At 38.4% G+C, this 21,708-nt stretch overlaps 1 protein-coding gene across 3 annotated transcripts; it reads right to left on the bottom strand.

Annotated features, from left to right (window-relative positions):
* Positions 1 to 273: 273 nt before the first annotated feature.
* Positions 274 to 21,670, bottom strand: DPH5 (diphthamide biosynthesis 5). Of its 3 annotated transcripts, none has more exons than XM_013961294.1 (8): positions 21,630 to 21,670; positions 21,220 to 21,404; positions 18,164 to 18,288; positions 14,746 to 14,854; positions 4,937 to 5,057; positions 2,695 to 2,734; positions 1,521 to 1,624; positions 274 to 527 (listed from the first exon to the last, which is right to left on the bottom strand). In XM_013961294.1, the coding sequence occupies exons 2-8, from the start codon at positions 21,352 to 21,354 to the stop codon at positions 301 to 303; spliced, it is 861 nt and encodes a 286-aa protein (XP_013816748.1). In that variant the 5' UTR covers positions 21,355 to 21,404; positions 21,630 to 21,670; the 3' UTR covers positions 274 to 300. The 3 variants fall into 3 exon arrangements, with proteins under 3 accessions (XP_013816748.1, XP_013816749.1, XP_067156943.1); XM_013961295.2 differs by lacking the exon at positions 21,630 to 21,670 and adding an exon at positions 20,605 to 20,775 and having other exon boundaries at positions 21,220 to 21,296; XM_067300842.1 differs by lacking the exon at positions 21,630 to 21,670 and having other exon boundaries at positions 21,220 to 21,479.
* Between the last annotated feature and the right edge of the window lie 38 nt (positions 21,671 to 21,708).

Here is a 21,708-nt window from a genome sequence, read left to right as displayed (position 1 = left end):
TGGATGGACATCTGCTACACCTCTTCTTCAGTTCTGTCCTTACACCTTCTTACCCTAGTCATCAGCTTGAGGCTGATGTGGATGTAAATGTACTGAACCAAAGGGCTCCTGGGGTTTAAAGGCTTTTGGAGAAGTCTTTAGATGTCATAAACTAATACCAGCAGGTGCACCTTGCATTTTGTAGCCTCAGATAAAAGAAGGTCATGTTCCTACAATGTTGTCTTTTGTAGCAGCATACAATCTAAATGCATTTAAGCAAGCTCTAAGATGGAATAAAAACTTAAAATGCTCCATTTTTATTTAAGCAGTCCTTTTAAATGCATTATTTTCAGAGTTGGAACAGCTATCAACAGAAAAAAGCTTAAGCATTTCTAATTCCAAAGGATGCATAGAGCCTGTTACAATCATGGAATGTAGTGGACCACCTAATTCCACAGTGGACATCTGATGTAGTGTGCCTGAAGCAATTTTCTGATCTGGAGCACCCACACGTGCAAGGCCAACGCAAATGGTGTTTTCAGTAATTTCTGTAAGAAAGGAGAGTCAAGAAGTGATCCTTCTAAAACTTTTTCAGGGGCCAAGTTCAAACTGTCACTAAAAAACTTGATTTATTGAGTAATAACCACATCACAAAGGAAAGAAAATAAAGTGCTTAAGCATTAACACCAATCTCATTAAGTCTCCAAACAGTAAGTCAGAGTGGCCTAGAGAGTAGAAGCCTGTTCTCATAAGAAAATAGCTGTATTTTAGGGATGTTTATAAGTATGAATTGGAAGGCAGCAGAAGTAGAATATGAAATTCATTCTGGAATTGTATTCACTTAGAAAATACTGCTGCTTCTGATTCATTTACCCATAGGATAAAATGGAAGTATTGTTTCCTTTTCATCTTAACACAGTATATCAGGAGTAAACTTTTAAAAGAAGGAGAATAGATGGGAAAATTATTTTTTAACAGAAATTCATCCATGACAAGAAGTCATCTTCATAACTGCTATGAACAAAGAAAAACAGATTTCATCCCGGTCTTAAACATCTTCCTCAGTCTGTTCTTGACTAGTGTTAAAAATTCAAGGTCAAAATCACAGCCCTGCATCTTAGAGTTAATCATCTAAATTCATGCTATTATTCATGTAGAGCAGAGTGTGACCAGTCTAAATAAAACATAGGGGAGATTTTTAAAGCCTAACTGATCTAAAATGCTCAGGATCCTTCACCATCTCACAACTCCAGTGGATCAAAGAGCTCACAGTTTAAGATTGACAGAAACAATACAGGATTACCAAACTGAGACTGACTAAATCTCCAGGAGCCACTAATGCTCATTCATCTGTGTTCACTGACCTACAGGATGCTTGAACTCTGTCAAATCCATCTCATGATTAGGATTTAAAGCAGCCTAATTCCACTGCAGATCAAGAGAATGCTCAAATTAAAAGGAAAGGAGGAGAGTTCAGAGGCTTGTCAGTAAGTGTGAACAGGGAGGGGTAGTAGTAGATAGAAACATTGCAGTAATAGTACCTGGTTCTTCTCCTTGGAGCCTCCTATTTTTAATAATGGTAAGAAGCTGTTCTGCAGCTTGGTTCACACTCATGTAGCGTGGTGGCTCATATATCTTCCTTCCCCTGCAGGGAAAGAGAATTAGAGTAATTTAACATAAAACCCATCCCACTATCCCTAGCATTCTTAGCCTATTGCAAATTAAACCTTTGGACCAACAAATTGAACTTGAAGAAGGCCAGGGTCTCAGGCTGGGCCTTTTGGACAAGACTGAAATTTTTAAGGAAGAAAGAAGTCTGTTGTGTTCTCAACACACCTGTGAAACAGCAGGGCTTCCATCTGGCAGATAATTTAAGTCTTAAAAGCAAATTCAGCTGTTGGAAGCAATATGCAGGTTTTGTGCAATTGCTCCTGAAAGATGCATTGGACCTAAATTCAAGGACCAACTAGTGTTTTCCTATCCGATGCCTTGTAGACAGATGATTATAGACTAGAAATATATTCTTAAATGAAATGCTTCTTAGTTATTTTGCCAACTGTGGATTGACTCAAACAGATTTTATTTTGGAGCTCCAAAACAAACAAAACTCAATGTTACTGTCAGACTTCATGAATGTGAATTTAAACCAGAGTTACAGCATGTCTGTAAGTATTTATATTCTGCATTGTCAAAATATACAGATTGCAGAGGGATGATTAAGATGTGGCAAGAGCTTTTTTCAGATGCAATTAAATGAACTTAGTTAAATAAATAACATATATAAAATTTTCTTGTTAAAGTGTGGTGTGTATTCAGCATTTCACATTGTTTCTAGCCAGTGTAAGGAAGAATTAATTCAGGACACTGTTTCAGCTATTAATCTATTTCAGGATGGGATACAGCACTACACAAGACAGAATGGTAGTAAAATAACACTTCATCTGCCAAGCAGAAGGTTCACCCCACTCTGACCTAATCCTTCTCATAGAAACAATTAAAACAAAAATTATCTGCTGCTGCAGCTTCATTCAGTTACTGTAAATAAAGCCAGGTCCAAATGTAACCAACAGAGAAGTTCTACTTAAAAGGAACAAAAGACTATGCCCCCTGAGAAGTACAAGAGGACAAGGCAGGTGAGTTCAGTAACAGACTATGGGCAAAGAACCTTTGTAAGCATGCTGTGTGCTTCCATATATTTTCAAAATGATGACTTACTTCATTAGATTCTCCAGAGACTGCTCCTTCACTTTAATGTCTGTAGAACAAAACAGTAATATTAAAACACAAAATCCCTACAAACTTTCCAGTTACACTTTTCTGTGTAGGTAAAGCTTAGTTTCTGTAGATTCTGTAAACTTCATAGGAATATTCTAGCTATTACAGGAAAACAAATATGAATTACAGCCAAAGTTTAACCCATTCTATCCTGCTTAATATGTTAATAATAAAACACTATGATTTTATGCATGTGTAAGTTTCATAGATTTTGGAGCAACTTAGCAGAATAAAAAATACTGCTAAGTATAAAAATGGCAGGTATATTTACCATTGAATAGGATTGCTAAATGCTAGGATGTTTAACCACACAAGGATATTGGGACTACTCTTAACTTATGAATACTGTGTGGTCACAGGAGGTAAAACAGTATGACTGATCGACAGCGATTACATCACTACCATGCAGGAACCTAACTTTCATTAGCACTTCCTTCCTGTCCCCATCAAAATTTAGAACAATCTTCTGTTATGGGAAAAAGAGGATTGGGGGGGGGGGGGCAGGTAAGAATCTGCACATTTGCAATTTTATGAAACTCTACTAGACCACAATCTCTCTGAGAGACAATCAAATGATATTAATATGCATTACACTCCCTAAATATGCTAACAGACAGCTGTATTATAATAATATTTTTCAGGTGTTTGAATATAGATTATCAAAGTGAAAGCTAGACACATTTTCAAACTTAATTAAAAAAAGAAAAAAAGTATCACTTAGATGATGAAATCAACTCCTAAACCAAGGTGATTCTGAAAGATTTTCTGAAAGAATATGCAAAGTTGCAAGACTACTGGTGCACAGCCTACCAAACTGCTTATATGTCAATGAAGCTGCTTTGAAATCAGAAATATATCAGCATTTTTTTACATCACATTTGCTTACCAGATAATCATATTGGAGAATCAGCTGAATAAACAATCAATACATACATCAGAATGACCAACTAGTATTAAGGAAACAATTAACTTGGAAACTGATAGTTTTCGGCTGTAAGTCACAATTAGATTCTTATATGATAGTATGACAAATGTCCCTGAATAAAGAGATTTATAATTCAATTTTACTATTTCAAAATTTTTATTCTTCCTGCTGCATAAAAAAATTAAACATAAAAAGGGAGAATGCAGAAATGATTATAAAAAGAATCTGAAGAATACTTTAATTTTAACATCTAGTCATAATAATCCTTGTTTGAAACATTTCTGAAGTCATCCTTTAAAACAAATTATCAAAATTCTGCTTTTTAGCCAAGTTTGAAAACAACCAAATTTCAAGGCATCGGAAAGTTTGATGTGCAGTGATGCTTACACATTTAAATTGTTTTCTGATCAGGATTCCTCCAGTTACCACAGAATTTGTTTTTACTTAAAATATTCATGTATCAAGCATTGACAGATCCCAGCTGTGTCTGAAAGACACAAAGAAAGGATATCTAATTCTATATAAAAATAAGCAAGTGCCTTATAGTGTATACTCAGGCAATTCTCTGACCTTTAAGAAGCTACCCAGACAAGTAGACTTACTCAGGAGATTTTCAGCCTAGGATTCTTGAGCAGGAAAGATAAAGATCAGACAAAGCCATGGGATTGCCCCTGAGGACAGTGGTCAGCTAGAATCACTTTTCTGTTTCAGACCCATGATCAGCAAGGATTTTTTTTATAGTATGCAGGCTTCTCTCCTGACAATCATCTTTTGCCAAAACATCATTAGATAATTCAGGAAATCAAATATCACCTTGCAAAATAGAAATGTGGTTAAAGGTATGATTTAGCTCCTCAAAAGGTCAAATGTATTGAGTTTTAAACTAATTAATTCAATAAAATGTAGCTGCTATTTACTGCAATCTCATTTAGACCCTAAGCTAGATCTAGCTTAAAATTATACTGACTGTTGTAGCAAACACAGGCTTCCTGCTCCCGTTTGACTTCTATGGCGGCACAATTTCTTACAGATTTTCTGAAGAGGAATGAAGACGTTCCTGGCCACCGTAGCATGAACAATAGCTGAACTGATTCTGAGTACACATACACTAAAGCTTTGATTTTTAGAGTATTTTCACAGATATACATTAGCTGAGAACATTTGTTTAATCACAGACACTTCATCTCACGCCTGTCACTGCTGTGTCCGGACACCGGGGAAGATGGTAGCTAAGGAACTGGGATAGCTGCTGCTTACCAAGTAAGCACAGTGTGTGCATTCCGTTCTGCCTGTTCTTCTTGATCTTGTCAAAAAAGCTTTCTGGCTTCCATGCATCTGTCCAGAAAACTATAGAAACTGTTTCTCCAAAATTATACAACTGTAAAACAAAACAAATCCAATAACACACATATACAATTTTAAAAAAAAAGTGGAAGAGAACACAAAACATGATATAAAAATATTGAACAGTTGGCGACATTGAAAAGTCCTGAGGTTAGTTAGGAAAGAAGTTTTATACTGCAGTGATCACTCTTCTATAAGAAGCTTAAGTCTGCTCTTTCATAAACACTTAACAAAACATTGCATTAAAAAATAATGCTTCCTTTTAAAAAAAAGCTGCCCTGCAGTTCTCTGTATCTCCTGGTTAGTTCTAGTACATTCATTTGCATTCTCTCCTTTATACCAAACCTGTAATTAGTGAACTGTTTTTCTCTTCTTGATAACAGAGGAGATATGCTGTTAGGCCCTTACTTGCTGAACAGTAAAGCATCTTACAGAACAACTAATGAACTACCTGTAAAGTTTTCATCTGTCCCTGCATTCCTCCTTCCACTGTGTATTAACTTTCATTCTACCTTCTGTACTTTGTGACTTAATTCTGAAGCCCTTATAAAGGCAAAACGTTGCAAGGTTAGAATCAAAATTATTACTTACTGCTTCTAATTTCAGTAAAAGATAGGTAACTTCTAATAATATTGTAACTCTTGCAATATTTTCCTAAGTTTTGATTCTACTGCTATGGTATGATTTGTACTAAAACAGGTGCAGATGAAAGCTGTACCATGCAAAAGAAGTTACAGTCTAAAGAGGCATTTGATCTAAAGACAGGGAGAGATTGTGCATGTAGCAGAGAGGTGAAAATTTTTCTTATGCACATATGACAAAAAGAATATTGCTAGCAGAATCTATATTAAGTATACTTACTGCCTTCAGCCTCAGTCTTGGCACTATTTATTACCATAAGTCCCTAATCTTTGTGAAGGCATCTGAAGCAATAGTCTTGCCAATCATTTCCAGTGATGCAAAACTGAAAGTCAGATGTAAGCTAAAGCAGAATTTGGCTTGGAAGTTTTGGTAACTGACTTGAAAAAGGGTAGAAGTGCACATCAATTTTGGTCAATACAGCTCTGGAATGAGGCCAACCAAGATAGATTTTACAGCTTGCCAATATTCTGTCTGCTTGAGCCCACCTGTTCTGCCAGAGATTGGTAAAGCATGGAGATAGTCTAGCTACAGTATTTTCTTCTGCCTGTACTGCAGCTACATGGTTCCTCACTGGTAGGCAATGACAGGGAAACAACAATTATATAAACTGACCTCCCCACTGTCTCTGTAAACATGGAAGGAAGAATTGCTTTTCCAAGCCCACTACAGGAGGCACTGTGTCTGCTGTTAGCAGAGGAAAGGACCCTGCCTAGAAGTAGCTCTGACAGCTCTGTGCCATCTGGGGATTCCCCTATACATACTTGTTTTACTGTGGCACTAGGTTGTGGTTTTAGCTCCTTTACGCTGGCAGAGCAGAACAGAGAAGACAGAGGGCAAACAAAATTTGAATCAAAGCAGAAACACATTTGTTTTCCAGGGATCAAGAGCTCAAATTTTAACCACTCATGCTGACAGGAACAGCATTTATTCAGAGTCCTGGAACACTACTGAAGGCATTTCCTCTTTTAAATATTTCATTCTAGCACAAGGACAAGAACACACAGTGTACATTTCACAACCTAAAGGTTCTTCCAGTAACCTAAAAATAGGTTGAACCAACAAGTGCTCCTGATGTAACTTTTTAAACTATTTAAAGGCTATGGTTCTAGAAAAAGAAAAAACAAGCTGTTTTGCCTATCTTTCATTTGGCTAGTTAGAGCTCTTTCCATTTTGCAGGCAACCTGAAGAAAAACTATCAGAACATGGAGTTTCTCTTTCTCTCCTCCACTGTTGGAGCATCTGGGAACAAGTTAACTTTTAATCTCATTGGTGAGGCAGTAGTATACCTTCAGTCATCAACACCTGCTGAAATGTCCAATACCAGCCTGACTGACTAGTTTATTATCTGCCATCTGAAAGCCACTGCAGTCATTTCCCAAAATGAAGTAGCCCTCCTTCAGTACAGAAGGTGGCCTCAGATTTTTTCCACAGTTCCTTTGGCATCTTGATAACCTGAAGGAGAGAGACTTCTACCTCTGCCTTATAGCAAAGAAAGAGGTGTGCAGTAATGGGCAGAACATTACTATCCGATAACAAAGTTATAGGTAATCAGATCTTTTAAACCAATCCGCCACATCATAAAAACAAGTTGGATATCCAGCTTGTATATCCTATGCTAGTTGTTCTGATCTTATTATTTCTCTCAGCTGTTCTTTCCATTGATCAGAGATACTTCCAAAATCTTTGCCAACAAGTTAAGCAAGTTATCCTTTTTGTGCAAGCACTACCACAGTTGGATTCACTGAATCTGTTCTGCTGATTTACCATCAGCACCAGATTTTGCATTAAAGTTTGAATGTCAAAAAAGAATAAAACATTTTTGTCAGATAGAGCTTGTCTGTTCAGTAGAAGGAACTTTAGAATGTCTTCAAGAAATACAGATATCATGAGAAAACCATAGTTACAGTTTCAAAAAATTATACAGCTTGGTTTCTCGGCAGCTAGACAGCATAAAAGTAGCTTCTACACTAACAGGATGGAACAGGGAGTATTTTATTAACCTCACAAATGCCTTTGCAACTTATACTTTTGTACTAACTAAACAATGAAGAATAGATTTCCTAGCATTAATGCATACACATTTTTTACTTTAAAAGAAATAAAAGAGTGGAAAATACTACTTTGGAGACTTTCTGGTATACCAATAATCTATGAATTCTGTGGAACTGAAGCAATGAATGGAAACTCCTATTTTATTTATTTTTATTTATTTATTTTTGCCTCTTACAGAATATTGCACAAAGCAGAGTTCTTCAGTTCACACTTTCATGAGCTCAGAAGCTGTAACTTTGTTTTATGCACACACATAATACGAAAGAACGTCTGACAACTTTTGGTTCTGAGGTGCCTGTCTGCTCTCAGTTAGTATATTTAACCCTTCTATTAATATTTCTTGCTTTACTTGTTGTTTATATAAGCAATACGGATAGCTAATTGTGATGCCAGAATAAAGTATGAGAGAAAAAGCGCTGTATCATGATCTTAGCTCTGAAAGCCTGCATGTAAGTGAAATTTCAAAAGAAACTACAGAGCAACTTCATTAATGGCCCATCTGAATAACATTAGAAACCTGAAGCTGTCCAGATCACCAGAAGCTCACTTAAAATACTGGTGTGGCCAACCACCACAAGAATACAGAACATGAGGAGAAGGAAGGAGTTGAAACTAAATAGGGAAATTAAAAAAAGGAAGATTCCTTTCCCTTCTAAAAAGTACTTTCCCCCCTTCCATCCCCTCTAAAAAGTACTAAAGCAAGCAGGAGAGAAAATGCAAGATAGTATTAAAGGGCAGTAGGGCAACAGCTGCAGAGAAACCAAGAAGTAAACATTTCAAAATGCAGACATTTATTTTTACAGCATCTTTGCCAGAATTATTGCTGTATCAGCTGCAATGGTGACACTGCAATTCTTCAGTTAAGAACCTAACTGCTGTCCTAAAATTTCAGAACAGTTTCAGAAGTGGGAACATTCCAGGGGAAGAAAGTAATAGGGATGTAATAGGAAGTAATAGGGATCTTGTCATTATGTTTTTTAGACTCAGCACCTTTATACATATGCAAATGCTCATAAACCCTGTAGGATTATAACGATATTCAGCTATGTTCTGTGCTGAGATGGTCACAAGTTACATTGTAGATTATTCTTACAAGACAGGAGTATTCTGCCAATGAAGCTACAGCACAGCCTGATCACATCCCACTGACACCAAGAGGCTGTTGCTGCTCCGCCAATTCCCCAGTGGAATTTGGAGACCATGTAGTACCTTGCATCATCCCAGGTTGTGTCCTGATAAATTTCAATGAACATACACTGAAAGCCTAAGACATATTTTGTTTTATCTTTGTCATAAGAGTTTTGCTGTGATGCTATGCAATGTTCATCCTCAACCTAACAAGATTTTTGTCCCCTTATCCTCCATAACCAGTTTACACTCTTCTACACCATATCTACCTCATACTAAAGGGTCTCTACTGTGCTATTTACTATGTATTTTGCCAGAGAACAACTTGGGAAGTAGAAGGATCAGCAACAAAGAGGTAGCAGGAATCAGTCAAGCTTCATTTTTGGTCCTTATTGGTCAAACAAAACAATCATAAGTTTAGACCTAGCCTTTTATGCCATATTCTCTCATACCACAGGCTTTGAATGCATAAGATGAGAACTTTCATGTGAAATGGATGTTTCTACATTTCACACAGACAGGGCTGGAACTCCCTTTGGTACTGCAAGCCAACAGACTGGTTCAGCTGTCTCATGAACCTCCAACCCCCTTAGTATGTGCCAGAGAGAAAGCAACTGTGAAAAAAGGATACCTGGCTGAGGATAGCCCACTCCACATGATTGCAGTCTTCAGAATGCAGCTGAGACAAATTACATAAAAGCAGGTGAAGGGAGGAACACTTTTTTTTTTCCTCCCCTCTTCTTCTTTCTTTCTTTTGGCTGCCCCCTGTATCAGTACTTAGGAAATAGACACTCCTGAAGCAGAACAAATTCAACTATCAAAAGACTCAGAAAGTTATTCCATGAAGCAGACTTGAACAAGACAGGATTTACCCTCCAAAGGTAACATTATCTTGTCTTTAGTAACCTCCTCAGACTCTTCCCAGCAATACTAGACAATGATTCCTTCCCACCCTCCTCATTTGGTTTAGTAAGCTGAAACAGATATCTAAATAGAGACTTGAATCTATTTTGATTAAACAGGTGTTTCTGGGTCATATATCCTGGTAACAAATGCCACCGAGTTGCACAGCAAATGTGAGTAATGAAGTAGTGTAACTAGTATTGATTTAACATTTAATTGGTTTGAGAAACAAACACTGAATTTTAAAAGGCTTGGAAAGAGGCAGTCAGCAAGAAAACCAACTAGTGATAGAAAATGGTTTATAATTTTATGTGGAAAAAAAAAACATTTTGCATAGAGCTTCTCAGATTAGAGTATTTTTGAAGGTTAAGGCACAGACAGGGTGGAACTCAAAGCTTCTATTCCTGCGTTTACTAGGTTTTTTGTTTGACTTTGAGCATGGCAAGTAATGATAGCATCCCTCAGCTTCCTTATCTATAAGCAATACTTCTGTAGCTGACACAAAAAGCTTACTCAACTATTAAAGACTCAAAGATAACATGGTAAGCACGACAGAAGAGCTGCTTTTGTGTTTCAGATACAAATGATCAGCTAGTAGTTAAAAGGCAAAACTACTTTGTAACTGTAATTGTGTTACAATAATTAACTGGACTGCTAAGAAAAAGAAAAATCAGTGAGATGAGTCACTGAAAGAAAAGAGGGGACAGGCAGATGTTTGTTCTGAAGCTATTCGGGTGGAAAGTGGGTATGTCTCAAAAGAAAGGCAAGTCTTAGCCATGAAATGTTTTTTGCTAGCTACCTTATCAACACATTAAAAAAAAAAAAAAAAACGCACCTTACAAAGCTAGCAACGCTATTCTTCCAGAAATGAGCGCCTCTTACTTTGGATCTAGTCATGTTTATTAAACAAAGAGATAAATGGAACCAGGTCTAAGAACGGGAACTGAAAGCCTAGGAGTTGTAATGGTGCTTCTTGTACAAGGGAAAGAGGTTTGACTCTTTCCTTCCACAAAGCCCTTTCTTAGCAGATCTAAGGCACAAGAAGAAAACCGGTTGCTAAAGACAACTTAAGAACACACCACTTACTTAAAGAATCTTGAAGCAGATCAGACCATTCATTATGTTTTGATAATATGAACAGGAAAAGAATATGCTTTCAGGTTGAGGAGGGATTTGTACATTTAGGGTAGTACAAAGAATATACACAGAATTTTAGCTAACTAGCAGGATTAACTAATTGGATATGTTTGCTGAAGCTTAAATCTGCTCACTGTATTCTATTCTAGATGTTTTCAAGTATCTCCCTTCAGAAAATCCTGTCTCATTTTTCTTTTCCTCTGTGGATCTTTTATCTTTCCTATCTCTTTCCTTCTAACTCCTTATCTCAGCCCTTTGTCTCCCCATGGCTTGTCTCCAGCTTTGCACTTCAGTCCTCAATCATCTTTTTCATAGTAACACTGTATCTCAAGCCATTCCAATTTCAGCATCATTCTTTCACATGCATCACAGGTCAGTATGATGCTGAGCAAGTCAGACTAGACTCTTTCCTCCATCTTCAGCTTGCAATGCTGAATGATACTCCGATGAAGAGAACTAAGGCCATGTCTTGCTCTGAGGGTAGCTGAGCAGTGGTAGAACAGAGGTTACTCTTCAAAATACCAAATTTCACAAACCTAGAGAACTAGAGCCCAGCTGATAATGATGAAAGCTGAAGTGTACCACTAGTTATCACCTATTAGAAGTGCTTTGTGAGAACTCTGGTCTTTCCTTGGGGACTTTCCCCCCACACCTGATTTCCCCAGCAGCATGCATAGATACCAAACCTCATGACTTACTTCATCAGCATTTGTTCTTGACTATAACAGTCATAGTGATCAACCTACCTCAGTGTCAGACTCCAGACAAGAGAGGTAAATCTACAGAGAACATACTAAGGGGCAATTCACATGCAGGCAGTTTGCCTCTTGGTTTTTCCCCCTTCTTCTGTTTTTACTTGTTTTTGAAGGAAAAAAATAGAATAAAAATCTGACGCAGCAAGACACAGCAAGAACAGTGTAAAAGGGATAGCAACAGCAGGTCACGGAGCCTTATGTTCAGTCTAGTACTTTGCTAAGTTATACTGTCCCCAGCTTTCAATAGCTGCAACTCATTGTATCAGTTGGCAGAGAAAGAACTTCCCAAAAGTTCAAAAAGTTTAGTTTTTAAAACTAAAAAAAAAACCCTCAAGTCTTTATATAAAGCAATCTTCACCCGTGCAGTCTCAAAACAGCCATACTGATTCTGTTACGTTAAATTGGCAAGACAGTAAGAATTTCTTCTTGAGTTTTTTTTTGAAGAGATATTCCCTCTTCTTCACTAAATATCTGTAATTTGGCAAGAAATGTATTTATGTTCTTTGAATGTGAGAAACAAACCATAACTAATATTTTGAAGTTATCATCCAAAATGTAATGATGCTGCTCACACATTTTGCAGAGATTGCTGCACAGTATGTGTGATATACGGAATCAGAAAGCTTACTCTCCTGACTTCAGTAATTCTCTACATTGCAGGAAAACTGTACAACTACCAGCACTTTGCTAGCTGCACAGAAACATTGCAGATGTTGCTGATGACAAAAGACATGTACTTTTGTGAACGTACTGGGCAGTAGCTGTATTTTACTGAGGGTCTAATCAGTAGTTACAGCTCACTACGCACACGGCTTTCAGAATAACGTATAAAGGTGTTTCCTGTTTTTCTCTAGTAAGAAAGAAAGAGGTTTTGTATCACAATCTGATTAAAACAAGAAAAAAAGCCAAGCCTTTTCTGTGGTGAAGCAAAAGAGGAATCCCTGCTATACTTGACAGCAACTTTGCAATCTGAAACACAATAACTCCAAAACCAAATTGATGGCAGGAGACAGTCACATAACATATAGGAGGTGAAGACTGTTCAGAGAAATTACAAACCTCTACCACAACTCTTAATTAAATCATAGCTGCTTTTTAGTGTGATACCCTTCACTTGCTGTTTACACTCATAAGGCGCAATTAAGAGTTAATCATACAGCTGATTATAGTCCTGTCCAGTAACACAACATGATCACAATTTCCTAAAATGCTTTTTACAATGGGAATGTTGAGTTATGAGAAGGCAGCCCCTCCCAAGCCAGGACGGAAAACGAGACTATTGCCAGAGTGAATAACATCACACTTCCTTCATGGTCTGTTCCCCTCAGCATGGGTTAGGGAAATATTAGCTAATCTCCAAAACTGTGCATATGTGAAAAATGTATACGTACTTTTTGTAATATACTCCCAGTTAGTTTTCTGCTCTCTTTTTTCAGCCAGCCTAGAAGCCCTATACTCCTTCCTTTGCCTAACTGTAGTTGCAGGGCAGAGCAAGCTTTCAGAAAATTTTGTCAGCTGTAATCTTTGGGAATATGAGCCTTGCATCTTCTTTCCTAATGGGCATAAAAGAAAGAACAGTAAAAGGTGATGGGTAGGAGAAACCACTTGTCAACAGTCTGACAGCAGAGGCAAACTTTGCACCGCCATAAAGCCAAAAGGGGAAAGGGTGAGTCCTAGCCTCAACTCTGGTGTTACCCACCCCAATAAGTGCAGTCATGCGACAGCTGCCACCTGTCTGCTGTACACGTAGAGTTTAAACACCAAGGAGCCTATTTCCTTCCTAAAAAGATAATTTTGCCCGAGTCTTACAGCAATAGGCAGGTGTCACTAAGAAAGTGCTCACAGGAAGAACTATAAAGATTGTGACAATCCTGTGTTGCATTCCCTTGTGTACTAGCATTCTATGTACTAGTACAAGAACGGGTGTCAACACACTGCTGCTAAACTGCCACATCAGACAGGGCTCCTGCATTTCTAAACCATGTCATCCAGGTGTGATCAAAGCCAGAGATTACACTCATCCTATTGCAACAGATTTTCTGTTGCTGGGCAGCACTGAAATAAGGTACTGGGGTTTGTCAGTGTATATTTGAAGGTATCACTTGTTTGTTGAAATAAAAGATAGTGTTTTTTCTGTTAAGTTAGGAAGGAATGTTTCCTCCTGCAAAGATGACAGCACATTGTTCAGACCCTCAACTCCTGTCTGTAGCACCCTTACATTCCCATGCTTGCTTACAGTCTTGGCAAATCTCAAGCTTTGTTTAAGGGTTCCTATACAGAGGGAACAATTTTGAATGCTGAGAGCGCAGGTTCCCTGAGGCACAGGTGATAAGATAAGAACATACCCTATGCTAAAAGGATCAGTAAGAACAAGAGGAGGAAGCTGCAACTAATCTACATGTGATTAGTGATGCTACATACACTGACACAACATTTTTCATGTAGGAAAACAAGTGAGCTGTATACATGTAAAAGGAAGTAGTCACGGATTTTCTTGTTGGACACTAGATCTGTGCTGCTTTAGCCATGCAAGAAGCACAGAAACCATCACTTGTTCTTTCAGTCCTTGGCTAGAGCAAATCCCTTATATCTCAGCAGACAGGCAGAAAGTGAAGACTGGTCAACTCAGGGGAGAAAGAATGCATCATGTGCAAAATTCTGCAACTAGTTATGATCCACGCTGGACGCATACACAGGCCTGTGCATGTATTCCTTTTATTACAAGAGCAGAGTGTTTCTCGACAGGATAACAACCTAATTTCAGAATAAACTTATTGGTGACTATCAGTAGTAGAAGGAAGCCAACATGGGCAAAGCTTTACCTGTAAAACAACTTAAATATCAAAGTCTCATGGGGGGGGGGGGTAGGTTAGAGGGCAGAGAAGAGAAGTGTTATACACATGCACTCATAAAAAGGGACTTCTGCTGGTTTTGCTGACGCGTAGCATGCTAAAAAGGAAGTGTACATTTCTGTTGTCAGAATTTGTTAACAATTGCTACAGATCTTCAAGCTTTAGATTGCAACATGCCTTACTGCATTAGTAGAGAAGCTCAAAAATTCTAAGTTTAGCAGTCGTGGAATAGCATATATACAAAAAAAGTTACCTGTAAACCACAGCAGCCCACTGCATTCATTATTGAAGCATTATGAATGACCCTGTATGGAATCCCCAATTTTACTGCACGTAGTACTAAATCACTGTGCGTTGTGGCCCTGTGGTAAGAAGGGAAGGGGGTTAAAGATTGAAAATATACAGTGAGCTTATGTTACTAGCACTGTAGTTTGCTTTGAAAGTAAAATCAAATCCTTCACAAATAAGACAATGCAGAGGTGTCAAAAAGGCAACAATAACTTTACTTACTGTTATGGAAAAGTAAAAACTGCAGTAAAGCTCCCATATTTTGTCTTCCCCAGCTGAAAATACAGGCAGCCTCACTATGCTACTGTTCTTTGCAGTTTTCTGGTGTCATTAAAACTGCAACACTAGCACAATTGTTACTTTTAAAGTAACTTTGGCAAATATTTGAAAAGGAAAGTTCCATTTGTCCTTTATCTTCTGCAGGTGTCTGTTGGACATCTGTTGAACTGTAAACATCAGCACTACTTGGCACAGACTTCAGCAAAATTCCAGTATTTCCTTAAGTACCGCACAGCTAGGCCTTCTCCAGCACATGCTAGGAAAGCAACACTCAAATAAGCAGAACTTTGAACAGATTGAGGTGAGCTCTGCGCAGTACTTGGAAAAGCCATCCTTAAAGTCAACTCTTAAAATATTTAAGCCAAAATTACTCCAAATAACAATGCCTAAATTTGTTGAGAGAAAAAGTTTATTCAAAAGTAATTACAAACAATTCTAATTAAGTTTATAAATAAGCTCAATTTGGCTCCAGGTATCTAATACTCAAACACCTTGCCATGACTGGAGCGATAATCACTGGACTTGCAGTTAAGAGAATTAGGGTTAGAGTCCTTTTAAGATGGTAAGTAATTATGGATCCAGGGTAGTCTTATCTTTAAAGATTTCAAAATTGTTGCTGTTCATCTTGCTTGCAAACAGTTTAGATACATGATAGGAACTACATTTTTCCTTGTGAAATATGGAAATGCACCTACCCCTTGTCTGAATTTATCAAATCTGACCAACGGCTTTAATCATGTCCTTTTCCCCAAGGTGTATCACACACAGTCCTGGCCATAACAAAGAAGGAAGCAGAGAAAGAAATAGCATATGCTGATCAGAATAAACAGAAAGACTGTTTTCACCCTGGCCAAGTTCAGTCCCCATACAAAATCCCCTTGATCTTTGGCCTGATATTTCCACCCTGCATGTCTGACTAGCACCATTGAGCAGATCAGGTGCCTCAGATAGCAACACAAATGTGGCAGCAGCTGGCAAGGTTGTAAGGATGAACCTTTAAAAAACAAACAAAAAAAAACAATTGAACAAAAAAAAACAGTTTCACTGGAGAAACTAAACACAGGATCTGATTTTGAGAAATCAGAGACCTGATAAAAATAGACTCCCAGATCCAGTAGAACACAGTAAGGTTATCTAAAACAGCACTCCCATTAGTAAATAAAATATGCTCCTGACTTCCATAAGTAAAGGCAATTTAAGAATGCTTGCTCTAATAGACATGGGGGCTAATTTTAATGCCTTATATTATGCACTTCACACACATAGGACAAGGGGCACTGGAGGATTTTGTGGTTATGCTAATGCTGACCAGCTGGCTTTATTCACTGAAATTTGCTCCAGCCACTATTTTTTCCCAATAGATCTGTCCATAATGACTGTAGCTAAAAGCAAAGAGCCCTCAGCTAATATCAACAAAAGGCCTGACAGAGTTAGCTCTCCGCACCCCAGGCTATGCTATTTTCTGTCACTGAAACAGCATTCAAGAAGTTTCATGGGTAGTAATAACATAAATATTAGCACAGGCTAGCTGAAGGTGGGCTTTCTGGTATGATGTTAAAATTATTAGGCTCCTGCTAGCATATTTACAGTTGTTACCACATCTCCAGATGAAACATTTGCAGTGAACAACAGTGAGAAGAACTACAACATAGGCATAGCTAGTTTTTTCACCTTAACCGTTAGCCACAGACAGCTGAGATTTTCTAAAGATTCAGCCAAATACTCTTCTTGCATGCAAATATATTTGAAATACTAAGATCAGCTGCAGTCACACAGTTTGTGTCCACCTTCCTTGCAGCTTCTCCTAGGACAGGAGCATTCAGTTCTCCTTCTTAGTAATCTCATGAATCCCTAAATCCATAGGGCACTACACAGGCATAGGAACAGTTCTAGCTGAAATGCTAAGAGCTAAGAACATAAACATTTAGATAGCATCAATTCATTCTAAAAAAGGGTAGTTTTCTGCAATGCTGAAGTATGCTATAGTTACCAGAATTGAAGCATTTAGTCACTAAAACCATTGGTGTGTGAGGCAGATGAAGATACCGCTTACAAGTGATTATATTTCAAAAGATGAAGGGTTTTTGCTTTGTTTTGTTTAGCCTTGTATGTTTACTTATATCAGTCCCTGGTCCATAACACAAGAGTACAGGTAACATGGCTCTACATGAATCCTAATTTTAACATTAACATGCATTGAAAGTATAATTAATATTTCTGAAATATAGCATCATCTGCCCCTAAGTACTAGCTTAATAAAAGATTCTCTTGGCAATTCCCTTCATTCTGCATTTACATAAATTATCCACTTTTGATAGATGTGCACACTGCTCCTCTTTTTCATAAACTCTCTTTATTTTCTTCTCCTACAAATAGGGTGCTCCATGATTTGATTTTTCTTGTGCCCCTTAACGCTATGGTATAAATCCTGAACCACCAGCTGGAGACTAAAAGGTCTTTTGTATGACTTGACATTACAGATTGATGATGCCTGACTGAGAAGACAGAAAGAGATCCTTCTGGTGATAGAAAAAAAATATACATACCTTCCAGCAGGAATACAAAACGGAAACAAAAGGCTTAATAAACCAAGCTAAGACATTTATAATGACCTAAGTGACTTTAAAGACTAGCATATATCAAAGCAGAAGCACTATACAATGAACAATCAGCACTCATTTTAAAACAACTGAGAATAAAAGCCACAGTTTATAAATACAAATCACAACTAAAAGAATATGCTCTCAAAACATACTTGATTATGCCAGAGCCTAGAATTTTTTGTTAGCAAACAAAACCGGGAACAAAATATTCTCTATGAAGGCCAGCATGGAGAATGAAATGATAGCAAATCACTGCTGAAAAACAGATTTATACATCCCTGAGCTCCACACTCCTATCTGTAAGGGATGTCTGGGTGAGAAAACTCCAAAGCAAGATGAAGCGTAGAGAATTGTACATACATTTTGTATGATATAAAAATGTTTTGAAAATCAACTATTCCTTCTTCACAAGGAATTATAATTAAGAAGGACAGCCCCATTCTGCTTAAAAAAAAAAAGTGATCAGGCTAGAGCAATAATTAAAATGTTGCCTCATCTTACCCAAAGGGGTCACCAACCACAAGAAAAGCGACATCACAAACATCAGCTTCTTTTAAAATGCTATCTGCTTCTTGTTCCACTGTTTCTCGATCAGCCAAAATCAATTCTTTTCCATAAAACTCTTCCTAGAAAGTGAAATTAATAAGAAACACCAAAATAAGACATTTGGGATTGTTTTAATCTGTGTTCCAATTCAGGAACACAGGCAACATATGCTGGAAGAGCCAGCTCAAATATTATCCCCAGCTGTTTGACCCATGTGCTAGAAAACCCTACCTCCCCCTGCAAGAATACCTTAACTTCCCATTAGGCAGCTCTTGAGTTGACAAAAATTACTGCCAATCATATTATTACACCAATTTGGTGTTTCTTTATGCCATCTGTATCAGTTCAGGAGCTGCTCCACAAGTAGCCTGGTTACACCTACAGGTTGAAGGTCCCTGGGTGGCCACTAGGCATAGTAATTTAGCCAGTCATCCCACTGGAAGTCATCCCCACTCACAAGTCAGAGCCTAACTGCTTAGGCTAATTATAATACTAACATGAAACCAGATACAAATAAGACACTAGCTATTACTATAACCTAGTTTTCCAGCTTTTATTTTTCTTCAGTACATTGTAACTAACCACATCTAAGGAATGAGTTCATATTAATCCTTCACCTTCAGTTCTCCATAAGAAATACTGTACCATATATGCAGGTAAATACATTTGACTGTCCTTCAAACACTTCCCTTCAGCAGCTGAGTAATCGTTAGGTCTCTCTGCATGTTTTAAATGTATTTGCAGAGTATAACCTCAGATGTGTAGTAAAACTTCACTTAGTTCTAGAAACACGCTTACTGATTATCTCAAACACCTCTGTCTCTGTAAGTCAGGTTTCACCATACATTTCACATGCTGTTTACATGATTAGATAAAAAGTTTTTTCCAGGGCATAGACCAAAAACGGTGTTTTTGTTCTGACAGTATTCAGCACATTTGCATGGTAATATGAACATCTACAAGTTGTTAAAACTGGCAAGTCAATTATGCTCCAAAAAGGTTTTCCTCTGACTTTTCCTTTGATTTCAGTGGTAAACTCGTCTTTGCCTACAAAGAACAGTGAATTGACAAGAGAACCACTGTATTTGTACAGAAGAGGAATGGGGCTTCCATAAAAAAAAAAAGTGTACCCAAAAGCTAGAGTACTAGCCATGGGACCTCAGATAATGGGTTTGCTTCCCTTTTCTAAAGATGACCTCCTCACTCATTTTGGATAAGTTTCTCTGTCTCTGTAAAATTAAAGGGTATTATTCTCCTTGTGAAACAAATCACAAACTATTCAGGTTCTATAGAAAGGGTACCAAATATGTATACAAGCAAATCTGATACCTATGATTCAGAATGGTTGACAACCACCCTGGAGTACTACTGAGGTCCATACTATTATTAAGAAATCCTAAATTAATTTTGACACCCCACTTGTTTTTCTTAAGCATCTTACACTACATGGACTTTAGCAAGTAGTACAGAACAGCAGCAGCAGATCTGTAAAGCAGATCAGTTGGTGCTAAGAATCCAGTAACAACGGTATATACATTCAGGTGGGTTTACCACAGAACCAAAGTAACTCTAGTCCAGTACGTGAACAAATACTCTTTAGAAGCTGGAGTGCATTCCCAGAGCACACCTTTCAGTTTATTTTTACCCAAAGGTATCCATTTGGATGCTCTCAGACTGCTCCACAATGCAAACCAAGGCACATTAGAGTTTATCAAAAGCACTCTCCTGATCTAAGCTAACAATGTAGACTCACTAGGAGGTCACTAGGTCCAAACAGTTCTTTCACCAAATTGAGGGCTGATTTAGATGGTTAGCTTTGAATATATGTTTAGATAGGCAAATAAAGATAAACTAAGTCACATCATTTGAATTTTGAGATTTGATTTAAAAAAAAAAAAAGCCAAAAATACTCAGCAATTTTATTCAATGTTTTGCTTTCAGCTGGCTAAGAATCTTCTATCAAAAATTTTTTTGATTGAAAAGGCAGGTTTTGCAAAGTAAAAATATTCAAAGAATCATTTCGATTTTGCCAACTTTCCAGCTATTCAACAACAACAAAAAAATTGTCACAAACAGATTCACTCCAATTCAGGTTGCTTCAGTGTACTGAGTTGAACAAAAATACACAGAGTGTATCTACACTGCAAAATACAGCTGATATACCAGAAATGGCCCCAAATTTTCTAGCCTAGCCTCTGGCTGGTAACAACATAATGCTGACTCCAACCCAAATAGCTCACATTGCTACACGTACATATAGCTATGCATACATATACCTGAATCATTATAGCTATACTGCTTCCAAGACCCAGCTAACTACACAGCTTATGTGGAGCAGGGATCTCTGTTCTGTGAGCAGATAAGCCCCTTTTTTTTCAGTAATATTTCAACATTACCTTTCTCTGACCAGCAGACCCATGAGAGTTGTAATCCGTTGGGTATTTTTTACTACCATCATCTTCCACAAAGTGCATTTACTGACAGAAACTCATCTCCACGTCATCACATAGCCCACCTCAGACTGAACTGCATGGTCTGTTCTGGGAGACTTAGCATGGTGAGACTGGCTGGTCCACAAAGAAACATGAAAATCTAAGGTGCTCAAATTATTATTCCCAGCAGACATCATAACATGTTGGGCAAATACAGAAGTTTAAAGCACCAAAATAAGTATTTATTTTTTAATCAAATCAGACATTTTTCTAAGCAAGTTCTTCAATATTTCAGGCTATCCTCATCTTGCTAGAATTTGAGATGAAAACAAGTGTCAAAGTATGAATGTTATTTGTAGGAAGGAAAACTTTATTTTTGTTCTAGCCTTCTCACAAGGTAAAAAAACAATTCCTCCTATAACATAGAGTACATAAAGGTCATATACGTTCTCTTTATGAGATTATAACACACTGTTATTTTTTCCTGTTGAAGTTACTGATCTCTCACTCTCAGTACCCTCCTTAATATGCCCCATGAGACACCTCAGAGCTTGGTGAGACAGCAGTGGCCAAACCTACCAGCACTTCCTTCCCTACAGTGAGGACGGATGTGTAGGCCTCTAGGTACACCCTGCGGCACTGCCGCACCACCTCCAGGCCTTTCACTGTGATGTCCTTAGCATCTCCCAAGCCCAGTCCGACCAGGTACAGCATGTTAAGGCGAGAGCGTCAGAGGTGCCAGGGCCGGGTGCCAGCGCCGCCACCTACCACGAGAGGGAAGCGGCCATCAGCCAGGGCGCCTCACGCCTCGCCCAGCGTGGAGGCCTCGCCCCACACCTCACCTCGCCTCGCCTCGCCTCGCCTCGCCTCGCTCCACTCACTCACTCACTCACCCGCCCGCCCGGCCCGGCCCGGCCCGGCCGCGAGGCCTCCCCGCGCAGCCCTAGGCCGGGCTCGCCCCGCCGCCGCCCCAACGGCCGCTCTCCCACCTGCCGCCTGCCAACCACGCTGCCCTAAGCAGCCCCTCCCCCGCTCGCTTTACGGCGCTCCGCGACAACCGCGGGGTCT

The sequence above is a fragment of the Apteryx mantelli genome, chromosome 8 (genome assembly GCF_036417845.1).
Source record: "Apteryx mantelli isolate bAptMan1 chromosome 8, bAptMan1.hap1, whole genome shotgun sequence".
In the NCBI taxonomy this organism is placed as follows: Eukaryota; Metazoa; Chordata; class Aves; order Apterygiformes; family Apterygidae; genus Apteryx; species Apteryx mantelli.
The sequence above is the reverse complement of the archived record's forward strand: the minus strand, read 5'-3'. Positions and strand labels throughout refer to the sequence as shown.